The 22,498-nt window shown below is 35.9% G+C and overlaps 2 protein-coding genes across 4 annotated transcripts; one reads left to right on the top strand and one right to left on the bottom strand.

Moving 5' to 3' along the window:
* Positions 1 to 441: 441 nt before the first annotated feature.
* Positions 442 to 7,755, bottom strand: LOC132143271 (UPF0462 protein C4orf33 homolog). Its single transcript, XM_059553394.1, has 4 exons — positions 7,619 to 7,755; positions 965 to 1,176; positions 653 to 713; positions 442 to 568 (listed from the first exon to the last, which is right to left on the bottom strand). The coding sequence occupies exons 1-4, from the start codon at positions 7,672 to 7,674 to the stop codon at positions 442 to 444; spliced, it is 456 nt and encodes a 151-aa protein (XP_059409377.1). The 5' UTR covers positions 7,675 to 7,755.
* Positions 7,756 to 7,757: 2 nt separating this feature from the next.
* On the top strand, positions 7,758 to 21,823 carry LOC132143481 (sodium channel and clathrin linker 1-like). 3 transcript variants are annotated; one of them, XM_059553726.1, is made up of 22 exons: positions 7,758 to 7,862; positions 8,451 to 8,492; positions 8,602 to 8,669; positions 9,517 to 9,566; positions 9,725 to 9,797; positions 10,051 to 10,106; positions 11,574 to 11,703; positions 13,180 to 13,302; positions 13,755 to 13,820; positions 15,741 to 15,811; positions 16,051 to 16,141; positions 16,237 to 16,328; positions 16,731 to 16,908; positions 17,088 to 17,114; positions 17,689 to 17,760; positions 17,852 to 17,926; positions 18,471 to 18,616; positions 18,709 to 18,901; positions 20,268 to 20,464; positions 20,804 to 20,882; positions 20,982 to 21,077; positions 21,603 to 21,823. In XM_059553726.1, the coding sequence occupies exons 2-22, from the start codon at positions 8,459 to 8,461 to the stop codon at positions 21,663 to 21,665; spliced, it is 1,980 nt and encodes a 659-aa protein (XP_059409709.1). In that variant the 5' UTR covers positions 7,758 to 7,862; positions 8,451 to 8,458; the 3' UTR covers positions 21,666 to 21,823. The 3 variants fall into 3 exon arrangements, with proteins under 3 accessions (XP_059409709.1, XP_059409708.1, XP_059409707.1); XM_059553724.1 differs by having other exon boundaries at positions 7,759 to 7,862; positions 17,016 to 17,114; XM_059553725.1 differs by lacking the exon at positions 13,755 to 13,820 and having other exon boundaries at positions 17,016 to 17,114.
* The last annotated feature ends 675 nt before the right edge of the window (positions 21,824 to 22,498 follow it).

Below are 22,498 nucleotides of genomic sequence, written 5' to 3'. Positions count from 1 at the left end.
CCCTTCCATGTTTTGGTCTTTAGATTGGCTTTGAATGATAGAGGGAGTTGTTGCTGTAACAGGTCAAGATAAGCATAAGAACTTTCATATCTCTGCATTTTTTTTATCCCCTGTACTATTACATTAAGCATTACTGCAGTTTAAGGCTTAGACAATTACGGTTATAAACTTTACTTGATCAAATTCAAATGTGACAGTAAAGTCATTGTTAAAATGTATCAATTTCAGAAATTATAGAAATATTAAGCAGCACAACTGTCTTACACATTTATTAAATGTTTCTTGCCAAACCAACCAGCAAATTAATTGATGATTGAAAATTATTTCTAAAGAATCATGTGACACTGAAGACTGGAGTAATGGCTGCTGGAGTAATTCAGCTTTTACGGTCACAGGAATACTTTGCATTTTAAAATATTAAAATCCAAGTTATTTTAAACGTCATAAGATTTGATAGTTTTTCCTGTATTTTCTACTGAAAACATTAATATGCTGATGTACAATGTGTGTTTTCTTCCCATAAATGCATTGTTTTCCATTCAATAGCAGAATAAGATGTTGTCCATGACTGTAATGTCAAAATATTATTTAAATTACACATTAGAATTGAAAAATCTTCCTGCTGCCTGATAAACACTGTTTATGAACTTACGGACAGACTTCCACCTCCAGATACTGCTCAGTGTAGCTGTTCAGGAAGAATGTCTCCACCACTGAAAAATAAGTCAAAGAGCACAAATTGTAAAAACTGTCAGTTGGAAATTCACAGAAAATCAGTGAATGGTAAACATTGTTTAGGGTTTAATTCAAGCGCGCACCAAAGTTAAATCTTTTTGATTTATCCAAGGATCAACATGATCAGCTGATTGCACTAATTCTTTATCTTGTTATCTGAAAGTAAGAACTCAGTCTATTAGCCAAAACTGACAAATTGGCCCTATATTAAAAGTACAGATAAATTTACCCTCATAGTCCCAGAGGCCAGGGAACTGCTCTCCAGGTGGTCCGGCTGGTGCAGGGGGGTCATTAAAGAAAGGAGCATTAAACTGCATTAACAAACCATCCTCACCGGGTGAGAAGCGAATCTTTACCGGCTTGTGATCCACACATAAGCTGTCCCAGCTATGTTTGATGTGGAACTCCATGACAGTCAGGAGGATACAACCAACGCAGACACTGTTAAGCATGGTCAAATATGATTATTTTTATTTATTTTTTTCAAGTCCTGAAATAATAATAAATTACTATCTGGTTAAGTTCTCAGACGTTGTATTCTTGTTATACGCTCATCTAAAGGATTATTCTTCTTCTTGTATTTATAATGGCGGGTGGCAACTAACGTTTAAGATGCATATCCGCCCCCTACTGTGCTGGAGTGTGGACCAGAAATGTATACTTCAGGAGAAAAAAAAAAAAAGAAAAAAAAAAAATAATAATAATAATAATAATAATAATAATAATAACTCCCTTTATAACATTAAGAAAACCAATGAATAAATTAATAATAATCCCCAAGAACTTAAATTCTTTTCATTAAACCAGTTTCTTTCAAAAAACCCCACAAAGCTTTATATATCTGATCTCCAACTTTAAATAGGTTTTTAAGATTTAATGTGTTCCCTCCATATTTCTTTAATTCATCTCTTAATTTTATCCTTTGATTTTCATATTTGACACATTGGCTAATCACATGTTCTGCTGTTTCTTCTTCCATTCCACACTCACACATACCTGATGGATGTTTTTCCAATAAATGCATTGTTTTATTCAACCCAGTATGCCCCAATCGCAACCTCGAAATAATTATAGGTTCTCTTGTATGTCCACCTATTGATTTCATTCTTCCTACCATTTGTTTAATATTGTATAAATGACGTCCCTTCTTCCCTTCATCCCATTGTTTCTGCCATTCCTTCATAATATTATTCCTTATTTTTGCTTTACTTTCAGCTTTACTAAATGCTACTTCCATAATTCTATCATGTTTCAGAGCTTGCTTAGCCAACGCGTCTGCAGCTTCATTCCCCTCAATCCCCCTATGAGCTGGAATCCACATAATTCTGATTTCTGTTTTTATATGCTGAAGTCTGAACATGATTTCATACATTTCATATACAATATCAAGTCTGTTATTAGATGATAAAGACTGTAGAGACATCAATGACGATAAGCTATCTGAACATATCACAACCTTGCCAATTTTATTTTGTTCTATCCACTGCAATGCCGTTAAAATAGCTAACAACTCAACCGTAAACACTGTTAGATGATCAGAAGTTCTTTCTTTAATACTTATCTTCAACTCTGGAATAGTGAATGCAAACCCAGTAAGACCACTCTTAGGATCCTTTGATCCATCGGTGAATACTGCTATAAAAGACTTATATACAGACCTTAGTCTGTCATCCACTATCTCTGCCCAGTTGCCCTCCCCTTTATGTCTTTTTATTTCCTCTTGAAAATGTAGGTCAACAATTAATGGTGGAAACAGCCAAGGTGGCGTGATTGGATAAGGGACAGTAGGACTGAACTTTCTCTCCTGTAACTCCATTTCAATTGCTATTTTTCCTGATGCCCAAGCAAAACATTCTACCTTTCCCTTTGCACTTTCCCAACATGGGTTTAGATACTTTACTGTTGGGTGCCTACTTTCATTATGCCCTTTTAGGTTTGCCCAATAATTCATCATCAACTGTTTGAATCGTAAATTCAGAGGTAACTCACCCATCTCCACTTGAACTGCACAAGCTGGAGAGGTCCTTATAGCCCCACAGCAGATTCTCAGTGCTTGATTTTGAATAACTTCTAGTTTCTTTATTGATGTTTTCGACGCTGATCTAAACACTACACTTCCATATTCTATCACAGGTCTCATTAAAGTAACATATAAATCTCTCAATGCCCTTCGGCTAGCGCCCCACTCTGACCCAGTTAAGCACCTCATTATATTTAAAATCTTCTTGCATTTTTCCTCTACTTTTCTTACATGATCTGTCCAGTTTAATTTGGAGTCAAATATTACCCCTAAAAACCTAAAACTATTTACCTGCTCAATTAGTTTTCCATACATCAAAATCCTAGCGTCCTTCACCCTCTTCCGAGTAAAAACCATCTTTGTCTTCTCTACTGAAAATTTAAAACCCCATGAATAAGACCATTCTTCAATCGCTCTTACAGATTCCTGCATTCTCTCTTGAATTAGTGTTAAACTCTTACCATTCTTCCAAAGGGCCGCATCGTCAGCAAACAATGACTTCCCGATATCATACTTTATTTTACAAAACACATCATTTATCATGATAGAAAAAAGCAATGGGCTTATCACACTACCCTGCGGAGTCCCATTTTCCACTCTAAATTTATTGGACACTGAAGTACCAATTTTTACCTGAATATACCTTTCATACAAAAAGCTTTTAATCCAATTAAAAGTTCTTCCCTTAATGCCAATTTTATATAATTTAATCAATAATCCCTCTTTCCATACCATATCATACGCTTTTTCTACATCTAAAAAAACTGCCATAACAGACTCCTTATTTATTTGAGCTTTTCTAATTTCAGTTTCCAAGCAAACCACAGGATCCATTGTTCCCCGTCCTTTCCAAAATCCACTCTGATAAAGAGATAAAAGTCCCTTATTTTCTACATAAAAAGTCATTCTTTCTACAATCATCCTTTCCATTATTTTCCCAACATGCGATGTGAGAGCAATAGGCCTATAGTTTGCTGGATTTGTAGGGTCCTTACCTGGTTTTGCTATAGGTATAATAATCGCCTCTTTCCAACTTATAGGTAATCTGCCTTCTACCCAGACCTTATTAAATAATCCTAAAAGTTTAATTTGAGTTAGAAATCCTAAATGCTTTAACATACTATAGCATATCTGGTCTTTTCCTGGGGCAGTTACTTTTGACTTATCTATTGCACGATTCATTTCTCTTAATGTAAATGGAGTATCCATAGCATCTTCTGTACTTTCCTTTCTTCTTAGAGCTTCTGGATATGCATCTCTAGTCTCTTCCCTCCCCCGTTTACTTGCCTCTGACAAATTATTAGAACTATAAATTTCCACTAAGGCCTTAACTATTATTTCAGCTTTTTCCTCATTTGTTACAGCTATGACTTCTCCTGATTTTAAAACTGGATACTGCCAATCTTTTCTAATTCCCCTCATTTTCCTTATCATTCCCCACACATCCCCCAATGGAGTTGTTCTACCTATACTACTACAATATTCTCTCCAACTATTCCTTTTTGCATTTTTCACTACTTTCCTAACTTGTGCTTGAGCCTTTTTATACTCCATTAATCTTTGAAAGTTGTGTGTTCTCTTCAATCTCTTAAATGCCCTGTTTCTTTCTTTAATGATTTTACTACATTCTTCTGTCCACCATGGAACTGCTTTCCTATTCATTTTCCCTTTACTTCTTGGAATAGATAACTTAGCCGCTCTCAAAACTACTTCCCTAAACTTAACATCAATTTTATCTATGTCTTGGTTTAGATCTATTTCACTACTTTCCACCTCGCATAAATACTCAAATTTTTCCCACTTAGCTTTATTAAATATCCATTTAGCCTCTCTTTCCTCTACCCTCTCATCACTTCCTACATGTATTTGACATAAAACAGGATAATGGTCACTACCTATAGTCGAATCCTCCCATATCTCCCACTCACAAATACCTGCCACCTCTTTTGACACCAGTGTTAAATCAAGTGCTGAACCTTTGCCTGTGTGAACATCTATTCTTGTTTTCCTCCCATCATTGAGGCACACCATCTCATTTTCTTCCAATAACTGTTCTATTATTTGTCCATTTAAATCAGTTTTTCCTCCTCCCCATAATGAACTATGAGCATTAAAATCACCACATAGAAAAATCTGATTATCCACTTTTCCTACAATCTGACATAATTGATCAAAAACTAGTTTTCTACACGGATTATAATAATTTATAACAGAAAGCTGCCCTTGATTAGTCCATATTTTTATTTTGATATACTCTTCTTCCCTTCCTTTTGCGATAACTTGATAAGGAATATTCCTTTTGATAAATGTAGCACATCCCCCTCCTACACCATTTTCCCTATCACCTCTTACACTAATATAATTATTTATACTAAAATCTAAATTCAGTGTCAACCATGTTTCTTGTATACATAACACATCAGGTGCAATTGGTAATGAATTGATAAAATGTTTAAATTCCTGCCCGTTTGCCACTAAACTTCTTGCATTCCATTGTAGTATAAGAACCATTTTGTCAGCCAACAGTTGAAACCTCCTGACTAGCCTGAGCACTTAATTCATTCCTCACCTCTTCCCAAGACAAGTCAGTAAGGTTTAGGTGATTCACAGCTGCCTTTACTATTATTTGTATCCTTTCCGTTTTTTATTTTGTTTCCGTTGTAGCATTGATGACTCCTGCGATGAAAATAATTAACTTCTTTAAATCAATCAGTACTTGACCATCTTTTGTCTGCTCCTGATGATTATTGCTCAGTTTTCCATTTGCCTGGTCTAACTTTCTCTCCTCCCTGTAGTTTACCATCTTGACAGCCTCTGCATACGAAATCTTATTTTGTACTCTAATCTGCTGGATCTCTACCTGCCTCTTCATCACTTCACATCCTCCGTATGCCACACTGTGATTCCCCCCGCAGTTACAGCATTTCAGTTGTACTTCTCTCCTACATTTCTGATACTCATGATCCTCACCACATCTAGCGCACCTTCGTTTCTCTTTACAATTCATAGCTGTATGCCCGAACCTCTGGCAGTTAAAACATCTCAAAGGTTTAGGGACATACTCTCTCACATTATATGACATGTATCCTAATGTTACTTTGTTTGGAAGTATTTCATCTTCAAATTCCAGCAGCACACTTTCACTGTCTTGTCTTATCCCATTTTTAAAGTTATGTAATCTGCTTACATTTTTCAATTTTCCTCCTTTCAAGTTTGCTTTTATTTCCTCCATATTAACATCCACAGGTATCCCCCAAATCACCCCTCTATTCCGCATGTATCTCTTCTCCACACGACTCACACTTATCACTTTATGTCTTCCGATCTCTTTCATTCTACACACCCTTTCTCTTTGTTCTTCATTTATACACATCATTAGTAAATTCCCATCTCTCAAAACTTTAGCCATCTTGACATCTCCAATCTGATTTTTCAATATTGTAGTTAACTTCACTGGACTCATGTCATGTACTCCTTTTTCTTCACTAAATCTAAGTATTACCTTGAATTCAGCATCACCCCCCTCCATATTACCATTAATTTCATCAGAATTACTCATCTTTTTAAATTTCTTTGACCCCACTTTTACAATTGTGCTTCCCCGTTTATCTACTTGTCTATTCATTTCCTGATTTAACTCCATATGATCTTCACTCTCAGTTTCATCAGATTCTACCCATTCTGGCCCATTCACAGCACAGCTTTGCCTACCCGCCGCTGCTATCACTGCTTTGCCGTGTTTTCCCATCTCTTTCAATATAGCTCCTTGTCTTCTCTTCATTAAAGAACGAACAGTCGATCAGAACCGTTCCTGGAGCTCTGAAGAGACACCAAACTCGTGCCCTGTTTGAAAACGAGTCCTAAAGGATTATTAGGAACACCTGTTCAATTTCTCATTAATGCAATTATCTAATCAACCAATCAGATGGCAGTTGCTTCAATGCATTTAGGGGTGTGGTCCTGGTTAAGACAATCTCCTGAACTCCAAACTGAATGTCAGAATGGGAAAGAAAGGTGATTTAAGCAATGGGAATATGGATCCATCATGCCTTGTTACCATTGTGCAGGCTGGTGCTGGTGTAATGGTGTGGGGGATGTTTTCTTGGCACACTTTAGGCCCCTTAGTGCAAACTGGGCATCGTTTAAATGCCATGGCCTACCTGAGCATTGTTTCTGACCATGTCCATCCCTTTATGACCACCATTTACCCATCCTCTGATGGCTACTTCCAGCAGGATAATGCACCATGTCACAAAACTCGAATCATTTCAAATTGATTTCTTGAACATGACAATGAGTTCAATGTACTAAAATGGCCCCCACAGTCACCAGATCTCAACCCAATAGAGCATCTTTGGGATGCGGTGGAATGGGAGTTTCATGCCCTGGATGTGCAGCCGACAAATCTCCATCAACTGCAAGATGCTATCCCATCAATATGGGCCAACATTTCTAAAGAATGCTTTCAGCACCTTGTTGAATCAATGTCACGTAGAATTAAGACAGTTCTGAAGGTGAAAGGGGGTCAAACACAGTATTAGTATGATGTTCCTAATAATCCTTTAGGTGAGTGTATGTCTGTTAAGATAAAGTCTAGGCTATATATCCACAGTTCTGTGCTCTAATACGTCTTAAGCCCAGCTCAGGATACAGGACTGGCTTGAAATATTAAATAAAGTTAAACAGTCATTGATAAGCCATCATTATCTTATCTGATATCATTAACTTAACACCTGAAGTTTGAAGAACACTTTCTGATTTCACACAACAACATCTAAGAATCCCTGATAAGTTTCAGCAGTCGGCCACATTGTCAGTATTAAATAAAATAACAAATAAAAAAATAATTTACTGAATTTTTACCATATTCGATTACATCGAGGGACCTCATCTTGATAGTTCTTCAATTTAAGAACCATGAAAAAACAGGAACTCCGTAAGCCGCACGGAACGCAAGCGGGTTGAAATTTCCCAGGAACATTTTAAAAAGTTGCACCGCGTTCCTGAGGATGAATCTGATTGGCTCTGAGGTTGAATCCGAGCGTCCGTTAACATAAATCTGATTGGCTGGAAGGATCTTTAAACTACAAGGCGGAAGGATTTGGAGGTACCTATCCTTATAACATTAACGCTACATATATTTACGTCTTTCTGCTATTTTGTCATCTCTCGTGTTACGCGTTGAAAAAAATAAACATTTATTATTAAGTTTTCTGACAAGATTGTTCAGGACGTTAACAATGAATGTTGAAATATGTGTAGCCGTTAGCCTGCTAGTTAGCCGATGCAAATCTCCACCTAGATACCAAAGATGCTTCATGCTGTTGCTGAGATTACACACCAGATTCGCTTCTTTTTCATTCAATCTATTGAAGATTGTCATTTCGTAATAATCCACTTTAATAATGTACGTTAACACGATTAAACCAAATTGATAAATGATATGGTTCTATATAGTCAGTTAATTCAATGGTAAACTAATAGCAAACACAAAGACCGTCTCCAGGGATCATTTGTGCTGGCTGTGTATAAACTGACTGCTTCAGTAACTCAAATCGTTCCCCTCTGCATACTACCTACCTACCCGACCCATAGACTAACTGTTATTATCGTTATGTTGATGATACATTTTTGCAAAGCATATAAGTTACCTTGCAGATACGTTTGACCTAACAAAGTTATTTTGCTGCTGCAGATGCAAAAATGACAACAGAAGTCGAGTTTCTTCGAGATCAAGGTGAATTACGCTAGATCTCTGAAATGATGTTGTGCAGATATATGATCAGTTTTACAATCATGCATTATATTCATCCGCACTTGTACTTTGTTTTTTGTCTTCTTATCAGTGAATCGTTTAAACTCCATCCTGGGACGATATCAGGATGAATTTCCTCCTCCCTCCTCAGTGTCACAGGTTGATTTATAATTAAATGGCAGTTTTATTTGTTGAATTATGTAGAGATTAACTCTAGACAATGGCATTCTGCTTCTGTGGTTCAAAATGAATGGTTAAGTAAAAATAGAAGAGTTCATGGCTAAATAAATAAAAATTCTGTTTTCATCTCACCCTCACGTTGTTCCAAATCTGTATGACTTTTATGTAATGCAAAAGATCTCAGCTCGAGTCACCGTTCACTGTTACTGCATTTTTTTCCATAAAAAGAAAGTGAATGGTTTCCAAACAGGCTTGGAATAACAAGAGATTAAATTCATAGTCACGTCATTAAATGATGCATGCACTGCAAAAGAATGAATATCTTCCTCGGTATCTTTGCCCTGTTTTCCAAATCAAATATTAAACATCCTTAAATCAAGACACATTTACTTGAGATGCAGACTGAACATATAAAGTAAGTAAATTGAACAAAAGTTGCGTTTATGCTTAAAACGAGAACAAATGTCCTTCAATGAGGTATATGAAATATTATTTTCGCTTTTAATAAAGGTAGTTATCTTGAAAACTAATCAAAACTTAATTTTTTTTTAATAATAAACTCACTGTTTTGATCAATTACACCATAAACAAGACTCTTTATTTTAATATCTTTTAGAATCTTTTAGACATTTGCTCTAGAAAACAAGACAAAAACAATGATAAAGATATACTGATAATATAATATACTTATAGTATAATGTTCCATTCAATTTATTCCATACGTTTCCTTGGTTTTACCAAGGTCTTAACAGTCTTAGTTTAAATTCATAAATCTTGGGAAAATTATCTGTAGACTAAAAAATATATATATTTTTGTTATATTTAGACAGGTGATGTGGTCATGGAATCTGCAGCTCCCTGGCTCTCAGACAGAGGGTAAGTCTCTACGGCCTTAACAAAAAAAAAATTGCTACTACAGTCTCTGGTTCAAGTCCTCTACTATTTTAAGCACTCATCCAATTCAAAATTTCAAAAATAAAATCTGGCTTGAATGTTTTACAATGTTTTCTTCTGACCTGGGTGTGTGTTTTCAGTCTAATGGCTCCTCTAATAGAAGAATATGACAGGCACATACAACAGATGGAGATGCAGCTCAAGCTCTATCAGGTACACATCCCCACCCTTCACAAATGCTTACAGCACATAAATGCTCACATTACAGTGAGGTTTTATGACTGTCAGGGCTTGATGGGGCTAATTTCATGCTGTCAGCTTTAAATTGCAGTTTAATCCCAAGTTAAGTGAATTTGTCATATAATAAGTTTGCCATTCAAGGGTACACTTTCTCTCAGTCTCTCTCAATCATCATCGTCCTCCCACCACTCACTCACACGCTTGTTTCTCCCTGTCAAACACTTAGAGGCAGATGACAGACGTTAAAGCAAGCCTGGAGCAGGTGGTTAAGGAAAACGAGCGGTAAGAGCTTTCGAATGGATCTCCTGCTGATTTCTCCATCCAGCCACTGATTTATTATAAGAGTCAGTCAGTGCTAACAGCTTCTGCACCACAAGATGAGGTGGCTTTGGTAATCACAGCCCACCCTTTATGTAAATTTACTTTATTTGTTAGAGAAAGTTTCGTGCCCCAATCTAGAGTAGGGCCGTATGATTTCTGAGTCACTTCATGAGCATTTTACTGTTTCTTTTGAGAAAAACGATGCTCATATATACATTCAGAAACTAAAGGGCTTTACAGCCACCCATCAAAATAAAAGTTGCAAATATGATCAAAATGGTCATAAGGTCAAAATGATACGATTAAAAAATAATACGATTTGAAAATAGTTAGATTTTTATTAAATATTGTTTTTTTTAAGGTATATTTACCAGAAAAAATGTAAATACACTGCAAAGTATTTCTGAAAATATAAATAAAATTATAATTTTATCATCAAATTGTAATGAAAATGAAATCCAGAAAAAAAAAAAAAAAAGAATTTGGTACAAATAAAACTTTTTTGAAGGGAAAAAAATTAAAACACATGTCATAGGCCTTAAAAATAAAATTTTTGTTAAATATTTAATAAATTGATGTTAAATTGTTTCATGATTTCAATCAGCTAGACATGCTTTTGATATTTATTTATTAACATTAAAACAGAGTCTAGAAAAATTCAAATGGAATAAAAAAATAAAATAATTTAAAACCAATTTCGTAGGGCCCTACTAGAAAACCTTGCACCCCCACCATGATCAAATTGTCAGTATTCTATATTAATTAGTGCTGTCAAATGATTAATCTCGATTAATAATATCCAAAATAAAAGTTTTTGTTTACATATGTATGTGTACTTTGTATATTTATGTATATATAAATACACTCACATACAGTATATATATTTAAAATATTTACATGTATATACTTATTTATATATTTATATTCTTGTTATTTACATATTTTAGTGTTCCTGTGGCTCAAGTGGTAGAGCATTGCATTAGCAGTGCAAGGTTGTGGGTTCGATCCCCAGGGAACACGTTTGGTAAAAAATGTTAGCCTGAATGCACTGTAAGTTGATTAATCATTTGACAGCACTTGAATAGCAATAGAACACAAAATGACAATTTAAGCAATTAAACATAACAGATCCAACAATATTTACATGAAAAAAGAAAACCAAAATGACAATTAAATCTTAAATTATTACATTTATGAAATGATTAAATTAAATATTAACATTAACAAAAAAAAAACCTTGCTTTTAAATGTATCTACTTTCTTTTGGCACTGATTTAATTTGATTACGTGTATTCCTGCCAATCTATTACTAGGCATGAAAGTCAGTTAATATTTCAAAACCAATTAAAGTATGTCTGCAGATAATTCCCAAATTTTTACGAAGGTTGAACTTTTGCAATAACGGTGTATATTAATTTGTATTTGCAGGCTTCATGCAGAGCAGAGAATGTCCATTGAAAAGCAGTTGCAGTCTCTGTCCACTGGAACAGCAGTAGACACGACAGCGGATGCGATCGCCATTAGCAATCTGGAGGAGCAGGTCAAGTGTGCCGTGGAGGTGAATATCCAGACCTCTTCCAAAACCTCCTCTAAACTCCCATGAGTTGGTCTGTCGCAGAAGCCCACAGGCACTTTCCTGGCCCTATATTCTGACTCTCGTGATCTGGGGTTATCCCCGCTTTAAAGCTTCGTTCTTTAGTCAATACGTGATGAGACGGTGCAGGTCGTGTTGTGCTGAGGGAATGGGTTTTAATCAGCGTGGAGTACGCTCCAGGTGCTACTGAGGATTACATATCAACACTTGACATTACAGAGTAATGAGAAATTAGTGCGACACTCATCAAGCTTTCCACTTTCAGCCTGACATTGCGCATCTTTGCCCTTCTTTAGGGAGCAGTTCACCAGAATGTTATGTTGCAAATCACATCTAAACCTCTCTAGAGAGTGCATCGGTTCAAGTCAAGTCTCAAGTGACTTATTTTTGAGTTTGTGGACTTTCCAATTCATATTCACATTTTTAATTTCCTAATTAACTGAGAATGAAATAATTAGCTATAAATGGAACTTCCGGTGAGACATCACTCTTACAACTCTTACAACACTCTTACAACATCTTAAAGGGGGTAATACAGAATGAAGCAAAGTGAAAAGAAGAGTAGTAACTGCATGGCTATATTATATAATTATATGTATCTGTTGTATATTAGAATATATTGGATGTTTGCCAATATCAAATAAGCCATATTGTGAATATTTGCAAACTGTGTGCTAGTTTTCCCACTACTTGTTTTGCAAAAAGAATTAGAGCATTAAGACTAAAATATTTTAATAGCTTCTCTGGCTTAAAACTCATTAGCAAAAAAGTGTGATAGATCTGGGAATATGATTCATTCATGCAAATCAGTTTTTGCGAACTGTCCATTTTAATGAATTGGGTTAAATTCAGCAGTTCATTTGCATTAATACTCAGGAGTATTCACAGACATTTTACATTTTGAAATGTTTTTATAAAAACACAAGTCAATTTGCGTGAAAAACTAATCTAAATGCATTCTGAGTCATAGCCAAAACATTTAAAAGCTGTAGTTGGTGTAGTTATAAAAATCTCTTCTATTCAGCGTATTTACACCAAAATATAATTGTTACTGCAGTTACTGTAATTAAGCAAATCTCAATAAACATAATTAATTTTTCCTCCTTCATGCTTTTCACAACAACTTGAAGTGCAAGAGAAATATGTGTTATCCCTGCCAATAAATCTCATGAACTTGACATTGCTAGCATCATAATTAAATTCTCTACAAGTTGAGCTACAGTATAAATGTATTCAGTTAAGTTCAGTTAACACTGCGTCTCAGATAGCAGTGGTATTCAGAGGGAGGTTTACATACACATTTATGGAAGGCCACAATCATAGTCTGTTTACCTTTAATTTGATTAGTTCTGTGTGTGTTGTGTGTGTGTGTGTGTGTGTGTGTGTGTGTGTGTGTGTGTGTGTGTGTGTGTGTGTGTGTGTGTGTGTGTGTGTCTCCAGGAGAAAGAACGGGCTCTTCAGATGTGGCAGACTGCTTCGCATGAGCTGGATCGACTGCAAACCCAGTATCAGTGCTCCATAAGTGACGGACAAATACACGCAGTTGAAAGGCAACACATGCAGGTTACACTGTTTACATACACTTTTACATGTCCAAGTTCAGTCTGTTTATAATGCATGTTGGTTTCTTTTTAAACTCAACACACACTCACATATAAGCATAAGGACATCTAGAAACACATATTTGGTGGGCATACTCATATTTGGTTCAGTATAGTATCCTCTGTAATTTTCGCAGTTATTTCTAGAGTAGGTCATATGATGATTGAACACTAGAGGGCAGTGTTTAACTACATGCTGTCACAGTTAACAGAACAAACAGACCCGCAGCATTTTCCAACAATTATACATGAACCGGAAGGCATGCTGGGCTGAATTATTTGAATATATGAATTCAATATTAGCTGTTGGCTATAAAATATTGACTTAATTGTGGCTTGAAGCTTATTATAATACACATTAATTAATTTTTGAAATGCTTTGTGCTCTTACTGACAATCACTCTGCTGTTTTAGAATCAGCTGGCGCAGGTTCAGCAACACAGCCAGAAGCTCCAGCTGACCAATCAGGAGCTGGAATCAGTAAGACTTCCTCTTTCAATATGTAAACAATACTGGGTAGAAACTAAGGCCTGGGGCCTGTACCATGAAGCTAGATCTGGCTAGCTGGCTAGCCAGGTAAGTTTAAGGTTTGTTTGCATCAATCCTGGGTTTTAGGTACCATGAAAGTGGCTTGGCTTTTAGCGGCATTCATTGCCATAGTAACTTACACTCCACGCCTAACCTGCTCCGGGGCAGGTTATGTTCTGGATTAGAGATCTCTGAAATTGGACCAATCAGATGTGAGAGAAGTGACACATGTCTGACACAAAGTCACTCCAGTTTATCTGGCTCCAAAATTAAAGGTCACTAATGCTAAAAAAAAGAAGTCTGGCTTTAATGATAATTACTGACTCATTTTATAATTTGTATAATTGATGCATATTCATATTATTATTGTTTATCTTTTACACACAAGCAATTTTAGTTTAACAGTTATAATAAATCATTTATTTTAAATAAATATCAATGTATACAGATCTTGTAATATAAATAAGCTGTAGTATCAAAAGATTGCACTTATTTATTAAAAAAATGGAAAATCTGGCCTTACATTTTGAGTCTCTATCACTATATATTTTCAAATGTATAAACGGTGTTAACAAGTTTCACTTGTCACTGCACTGATAGAGCAAGATTATTTATTTTATTTGTCCTCCTTCATTTTTCATATGACGTTTATATTCGTCATATTCTCCAATCTCTTAACCTTTAGCAAAACCTTTTACCTTTAGTTTTGAATCTCGCTGGGTCTCTCGCTAGAAGTAAATCAAACTTGCTTTGTGTTGCAAGGCTCGTGATTGGCTGTTCGCTAGTGATGTCACACATTCATGTGCACGCGGTCCACAAACTCAGGATCAAAGCCTGTGTTGATAAAGAAAGTTGACGGACAGCATTATGGTACCAACAAAGCCAGATTGGAGAGGCTTGGTTTTGTCAACTCAAAACTAATCCTGTAACTCTGAATCTGTTAATCTACCATCATGGTACAGGCCGCTGGTTTCACAGACAGGGTTCAGGTTAAACCAGGATTTGGCCATAGTTCAGTCAGGACATTCAAGTATCTTTTAAAACAAAACAACTGATATATTTTAAGATCAGTCAGTGCAAATTTCTTTTAGTTAAAACAGCCTGGACATACATTTTAGTCTGGGACTAGGCTTAAACCTTGTCTGTGTAACTGGGAGATAATCTACTGTACTTTCTTCTGTTTATATTGTGCGGTTCCATTGTTTTCATCAGATTTATTCGAATGAAATAATCTTCCATATTATTTTTTTTTTATACAAAATGTACTTTTTATTTTTTATTTTTACTTTCTTGTCTCTGTTCTCACATAATTAAATCATTACCAGCTTTTTAATGTTTATTTATGTATTTATTTGCTGAATAAACCCTTTTTATTCTGTGATAATGTCCTGTACCTTATCCCTTATATATGTCATCAGACACTTTTCATGATCCAGTGGATCAGGTGGATAAAATCAATATACTTTTCCCACTGAAAATTGTTTTATCGAAAAATATAATTTTACATGTTTATGAAAGGGTTTCATTAGTGATATCATTGTCATTTACAGTGAGTTATGCAATGGTTTTAACGCCTAATCATTGTACTGTCTTAGTCACATGCTTTTTTCGCACTAGTCAGAACACCACTTGTTTGACTGAGTGTTGTTCATTGTTTAGCTTTTGTGTGTGTGTGTCTGTGTGTTGGTTGAGGAGAGAAATACTACTCTTTTCATGAATATTTAATAAGCAGTGTAGCTCTCACACACCTACCTTTTTCACACCTATCCCATATCAACCTCCAAAACCCCTCCATCCTGTCCTTCATTCTTTATCCTTGCGAATTTCTTTGAAGTTTTCGGCCGGCGTTCATGTCTGTCCTGTCATACTCAGACCAATCAGCAGTTCCTGAAGACGGTGGCGGAACAGAGCGGTGAGCTGGAGCAGTTACGCAGCCAACTCAGGTAGTGTTCCAGATGGCCAACCCTTCAAGACTTAACCTTGACTCGAGTTCTGTTTGGCTCATATGTTTATAATTCAGTCAGCTCGGTGTGTTTATCATGAGTCTAACACAGCTTTAGTGCAGTCACATTTACTCAAGAGAGTGAAAATGGGTTTTTCCTGTGATCTTACTATTCTATTAATAATTATCAAAATTTAGAAAGGTAGTAAAAAGATCAGCTTTGTGTCTGTTATGTTTCAGGCAAGCAAAGCTTGAGCAGAGATCTTCTGCGACTAAAGTGGAGGAGATGACCAGACTCCTGCAGAATGTCCAGGATCAGATGCAGAGGAGGGTGAGAGACAGACAGCTTGCATACACTGTTAATGTTGCTATTATTGTGCTTATGTCTTTTTTTTCTAATAATGTCATGTTTGTGTAATGGTGCAGGAAGAGGACACAGCAGAAGCTCAGGGTAGAGAAGAAGCATCTGATCGGAGACTTCAGCAACTACAAGCAGCACTGAAGCAGCTAGAAGCCAGGTGAAAATGGATTTTAAATGTTAAAATCGAAAACAGCTATTTTGAGTTGCAGTAATATTTTGCAGTATTATGCTACAGTTTTTATGTACTGTTACTGTATAATATTATACTACTTTGCTGTATGTTTGATTACATGAAAGCAGTCTTTGTGAGCCTAAATGTAAAAAAAAAAAAAAAAAACCTTTTAAACAGGAATGCACATATGAAGTTTTAAAACAACTAAAAAACAACTGACTCAGCCTCCAAAAAAGAAATGTGTATATATACATATTACTGCATTTTTTACTAATGAACACACAAATATGTAATAATGTGACTTGTTTGTATAGATTGTTTCCTTTTTTTAATTCAAATATGTATATATGTTAAGTTATTATATTTATATTTTGTTTTGTTTCTCAGACTCAAAGCTGCGACACAGGACTCTGAGTCAGTGCGCAGGAAGCAGACGGATTGGGAGCGACAAGTGGGAGAACTGCAGGGTCGCTGCGCCTCTCTGGAAGAGGAGAAATTTGAAGCCCTCAGTCGCCTCCGCAACTCCATCCAGCTGGCTGAGGAAGCCTCGCTTCAGAGAGAACAGGTCACGCTCCAAATAAACACACCGCACAGGCCCAGTTCAAGAGCTCTTCTATACGTTCCTGACTTCTCACAGTCTAAAATCATTTTGCTGTGTTTTTGTTACTCTAGGCTCAGCTGAGGGAGAAACAGAGAGCAGAAGAGCTGGAGAAGATGAAAGATGCCATGAAGCAGCTGATTCAGGATGCTGCCATGCTCACCAGGAAAGAGGTGCTCACTGCTAATGTTCTTGAACTTTCAAAGGAAGACAACAGAATACGACACAAGGTCTATGCTCAGACACCTTAAATCAGGCTTTTCTCCAACCCTAGTGAGCCTACCTAGATAATATTTTAGGTACTATGAGGAGCATTTTTATTGTTCCTATAACTATTGGTGGAAGCACACACTTTTTGACATGTTGGTACTGCAGGAACTAGGAACTATTTTAACTTTTAAATAAAGCATAGTTTCAAACATTTTATCAGTGTGTGGAAAAAGCTAATGTTTAGCTTACCTGTTGAGAAGAGTCCCTTGAGCATCTCAATTGAAAGTCAAACATTTAATCAAATTGCTCCATTCTGTTTGGCAAGCCTATGAATTTTGGCTTGCACTTCTGTAACTAAATCTAAATTTCTTTAACAGTGTTAAAGATTAAAAGCAAATGTACTTCCTTGAACCCTGTAGAGCTCCATTTTTGTGCTTTGACATTCAGCTAATCTGTGATCACAGTGTCCATATATTGTTATTTGCATCTTTGAGCGTGGCTCATAATTCTGAATGTTTTCTTTTCCTCCTTTTATAGGTAGAGAGTGTCCGTAAGCAGTGTAACGTTCAGATTCATCGTATGGCTGAGGAGCTTTCTGCCCTGCAACTGGTGACACATTCATCAGCATATGTACAGATGTGTATAGCTACAACTGTCACCACTGCAAATCAACATATTTCTGCTGTGGTTGTGTGTGTAGGAATGTGCCGATAAAGAGACACAGATTGAAAGAGCCCATCGGGAGAGAAAAGCTGTGGAAGAAGAGCTAGAGAAGGTGAAAATGAATGCACAATTTTACTCCCATAATTAAATGTACTAAATCTGTACAGTATGTTTCTGTGATGATATCCGATTTAAAGGGACAGTTCATCCCTAAAAATGTAATTGTCAACATTTACTTACCCTCACTTTGTTCCAAACTTGTACAAGTTTCATTCTTCTATTGAAAACAAAAGAAAATATTTTGAAGAATGTTGGTAACCAAATATTTAACTGCAGCCATTTACAGTATGAAAATACAGTAAAGGTCAATGGCTACCGTTAACAGCATTCTTCAAATATCTTCTTTTATCTTCAACAGTAGAAAGGAAACTCTCTCAGATTTAGAACAACATGAGGGTGAGTAAATGACGGTTTACATTTTTTTGAACTACCCCTTTAAGGAGTGTTATTCGCTATGATGTGACAGTGCAAATAGAAAACAGTTGTTTTAAATTGTAATAATAACTGTTTATTTAATTTTTTTATCAAAAATACAGCCTTGGTGAGCATGAGACTTCATTGAAAACACTTTAAAAAAAATTGTGTTTGTGTTGTAGGTCTATAAAGAGGGCCGAGTTGGAGAGCCTGAGATGAGGAAGATGGAGGCTCTCCATCAGAGATGTTTAAATGCTGAACGAATGAAGGACGAAATGCAACTCACACTCAACAGCACTAAAAACAAGATGAAGAAGATGGAGATGGAGTGAGAACATACACGCACTCTCCTAAACTAAACAGAGGTCAAACATAAGGGTGCATTCAGAATAGTTTGCTGCCTGCCCTGTGCTTGTGTAGGTATTCAGAGGAGCTGTCGCGCTGTCAGGAGGAGGTGCGGAGGCTGCAGTCCACGCTGACGAGTGCAAGACAGGAGAGTACAGCCATCAGTGAGGAGAGACTTACACTGCAGCAAGAGAACCAGCAACTGCACAGAGACATGGAAGCACTGCGCAAAGAGTGTGCGCTCGCTCAGAGACGCGCCAAACAACAGGTTACAAATAACTGCATTCTCAGAAACCGTCATACTAAGCTGCTGTTTGCCTCTTAAAGGGATAGTACACCCCAAAAAATTCAATAATTTACCCACATTCACATCAGTTGGATTTTGTATGACTGTATTTCTGATGTGAAAATATATTTAGTAGTGCTGTCAAATGATTAATCTAATTATTTAATTATTTATATATATATATATATATATATATATATATATATATATATATATATATACACTCTGTGTGTGAGTGTGTATTTATATATACCTAATAAATATACACCGTACACGTACATATATTATGCAGACTATATGCAGACAAAAACTTTTATTTTGGATGCGATTTAATCGTTTGACATCACAAATTTAATGTATATATTTTTATTTTTTTATCCATACAGTGGGTTCCCCATTGATTTTGGACCCAATTACATCTATTGTATGGGAAAATACACACATATATACACGTATACACACACACACACACACATATATATATATATATATATATATATATATATATATATATATATATATAATTACTATTATTGTTATTATTATTGTTTTCATAAAAGAAAGTCATATTTGAAACAGCATAAGAAAAAAAGTATTTTTGGATGAACTATATTTTTAAGCAATATTTAAAGGTTGTGTCATAGAAAACTGGATTTCTGATTGACGTCACAACTGTGAGCACATCAGCACCCATATTTATATATTTAGAAATAAGTATTCAGGAACCTGGATATTTTTTTTTAAACCCAACAAGTCATCATCAACACAAATGATTTCTGTCATTCCATTGAAAGTCCATTCCCCCACCAAAAAAGAGATCCACAAGAATTGAGCAGTTTAATAAGTGTTCTTAAAAAAAAACACGTTTACTTTAAATGTGAACAGATCTAAAGCTTTACTTCACTTATAGACACTGATCAATGTGCATACATAGAGCTCATCAAATATGCTAAACAAAAGCTCAAACACGATCGCTTGATCTGCATGAACAAATGAGGTTTGCTCTCGCATGTTGAGTTTCCTTTGACCATATTTGATGGAATGGTTTTCAGGGTCAGAAATATCTCAGGTTTCATAATATTTTAATTTGTAATATTTTAATATTTTAAAAGATAAATGAAAATGTTACTGGATTTCAATGACTTCATTGTGAGAAATTAAAATAACAGAACTTTAATTTTTGGCTGAACTAACCTTTTAAGGCAGTATAGCATGTGCAGTTCTTCTGTTCAGCGATCATCTCAAATTTGAGTGCAAGAAACATTATAAATGGACTTGAGGAGGAAAAATAGAATGGCTAGAAGTGTAGGACATGGCGTCTTTCACAGGTTTTTGATTGCGTGTGTAGGTGTCTTCAATGCAGCAGGAGCTGTGTGTGAAGGAGCAGGGTTTAGAGTCCAGGCTGAGAGAGATGGAGGAGAGCAGTAAAAACTCCAGCGCTGGTTTGAGCAGACTGCTGCTCGCTCAACAGAAAACCATCAGCCGCTACAAAGACGAGGCCAAGAACCTCACACAGGCTTTCCAGCAGAAACTCGACAGCCTCAGGTGAACACTCACTTGGCACGCACAGATACCGCAGAAGCATTGTTTGCTAAGGCAAAAATCACTAATACTGTTACTCATATTTGGGGTTAGCTATCTGGACAGAACACTAAATATTAACCTTTGGTGTGTAACTCATCCTGCTCAGTTAAATGGATGTAAATGATACCCAGGCCAGAACACCATGTCATGGCTGAAATGTATTATTGCTCATGCTTATTTTCATTGTATTGAGACAATAATAACCATATAACAAGCTTATTGATTACACATAATGTGAATGTATTAAAAAAGCAGGTCAAGTGTGGATCGCAGCAGTTAAAATGACTGTGATTGTTGCAGGTCAGAGCTGAACAGACAGAAACAGCGCGCTCAGGAACTGGAGATCCAGGTGGAAGCTGATCACCAGAAGATACTGGAGGTGTGGACGTGCAGTTTTGTTTCTGCTAGATGTGTGCTGGAAGTGTTTGAATTTCTGTTGGGTTTCCAAGGAGTCATGTTCTGTCACTTTTACCCCTAGTATGAGAGGCAGGTTTTAGAGCATCAGGAGAAGAACACGCGTCTACAGAGGCGTCTTACTCAGGCAGAGCAACGTGCGGTCAGTGCATCACAACAGGTATTTGATATTTACACACTTCCTGCATATTGAATGCATTAGTGGCCACTCATTTTTTAGCAGCATTTTTTCTGGAACTATTTTCCCTGTTGGGGTTTTTAAAGTGTTCATTTTAGAGTTAACTCATTTGTAGAGTTACTGCAAAACAAAGTGTTTTAAAAAACAACACAAAAACACAAAGGTACAGGACTGTGTACTTTACAGTTTAAATGACTAAAAGAATTACAATCCCAAGAAGTGATTTTTGCATAAATTGCAATTCTCTGAATTTTTTTTTGACCTAGTTTTTGTAGTTTTTACACCAGGTATTCTGCTGTTCAACAAATACTATAATATTTAATAATATTTCCCGACTGACAGCATTTACCATTGATTAATAACCCTGTAGCTCACAGTAGGTCTATCATTTAAGTTTTATAAATGATTGTTAAAAATCAGTTCTAGAGAAGCTGCATGGGTTTTTTATTTGTGGAGCCTGACTGTTGTGGTACAGAATCCCTCTGTAAACTACTTTTTCTGTTTCAGCTGAGTGTGATATCACAACGGAGAAAAGCTGCATCCATGATGGATCTTGAGACTTTATCATAGATAAACAGCAGCTGGTTTTGGTCACATCATCATCATCATCATCATCCTGATCAGTTTGTTTTTGGGCTTCAAAGTGTGTCAAGAGCTTTCATTGGCAGGATTCCCCATGTGTTTATTATTGACAATTAATCTAATAAAAAGAGCTTCAGTTCACCACTAACCATTGAGGAAAATATTACAATCACTGCTTTGGGAGAATTGTCATCTAAAAGATTAATTGTCTACTACTGAATGAAACTCTTTGGATAAAGTAATGTTATATTTGTTTTAGGGTCAAAAGTTACTACCAACCCAAAGTTTTTTTTTCTTGGAATAGTACTTGTTGCACAAATTACCATAATACAAATGTTTTTAAAACTGCATGCAGATGGGTTTATAGTCTTCCTAGAACACAGATTTTCCCATTGTAAGAATTGACCAGTAAATGCAATAATTTATACCAAAGGGTTGTTGAATGTTTGATTCTGAGTGATTTACAGACATTCTATTGTGCAGTTCTCAGAAACTTCACAGCTAAAGTAATTGCAGGCAGGTGTTGACTGCATTAGTTCCATATCACTTCAAATTATTTCAAAAAACCTTGCAGCCTACCATAACAAGAAAAAATATGATATTATATCTATATATATTTTTTACATGAAATAACCTTTATCTGTAGTTAACCAGGGGCCAGAAACCACTACAGGGCTTTAACAAACCTCCAAGAAGGCCTTAGAATACAAAACACGAAATAATATGTCAAAACAAATAAAATTGACATATGCTTTAATTCATCCCTCATTTTTTATTTGGAGTGGGGAATCATGACTCCTGTGCCCGTATTCATAAAGATT

The sequence above is a fragment of the Carassius carassius genome, chromosome 7 (assembly GCF_963082965.1).
Source record: "Carassius carassius chromosome 7, fCarCar2.1, whole genome shotgun sequence".
Taxonomy (NCBI): Eukaryota; Metazoa; Chordata; class Actinopteri; order Cypriniformes; family Cyprinidae; genus Carassius; species Carassius carassius.
This window is presented reverse-complemented; position numbering and strand designations above follow the sequence as displayed.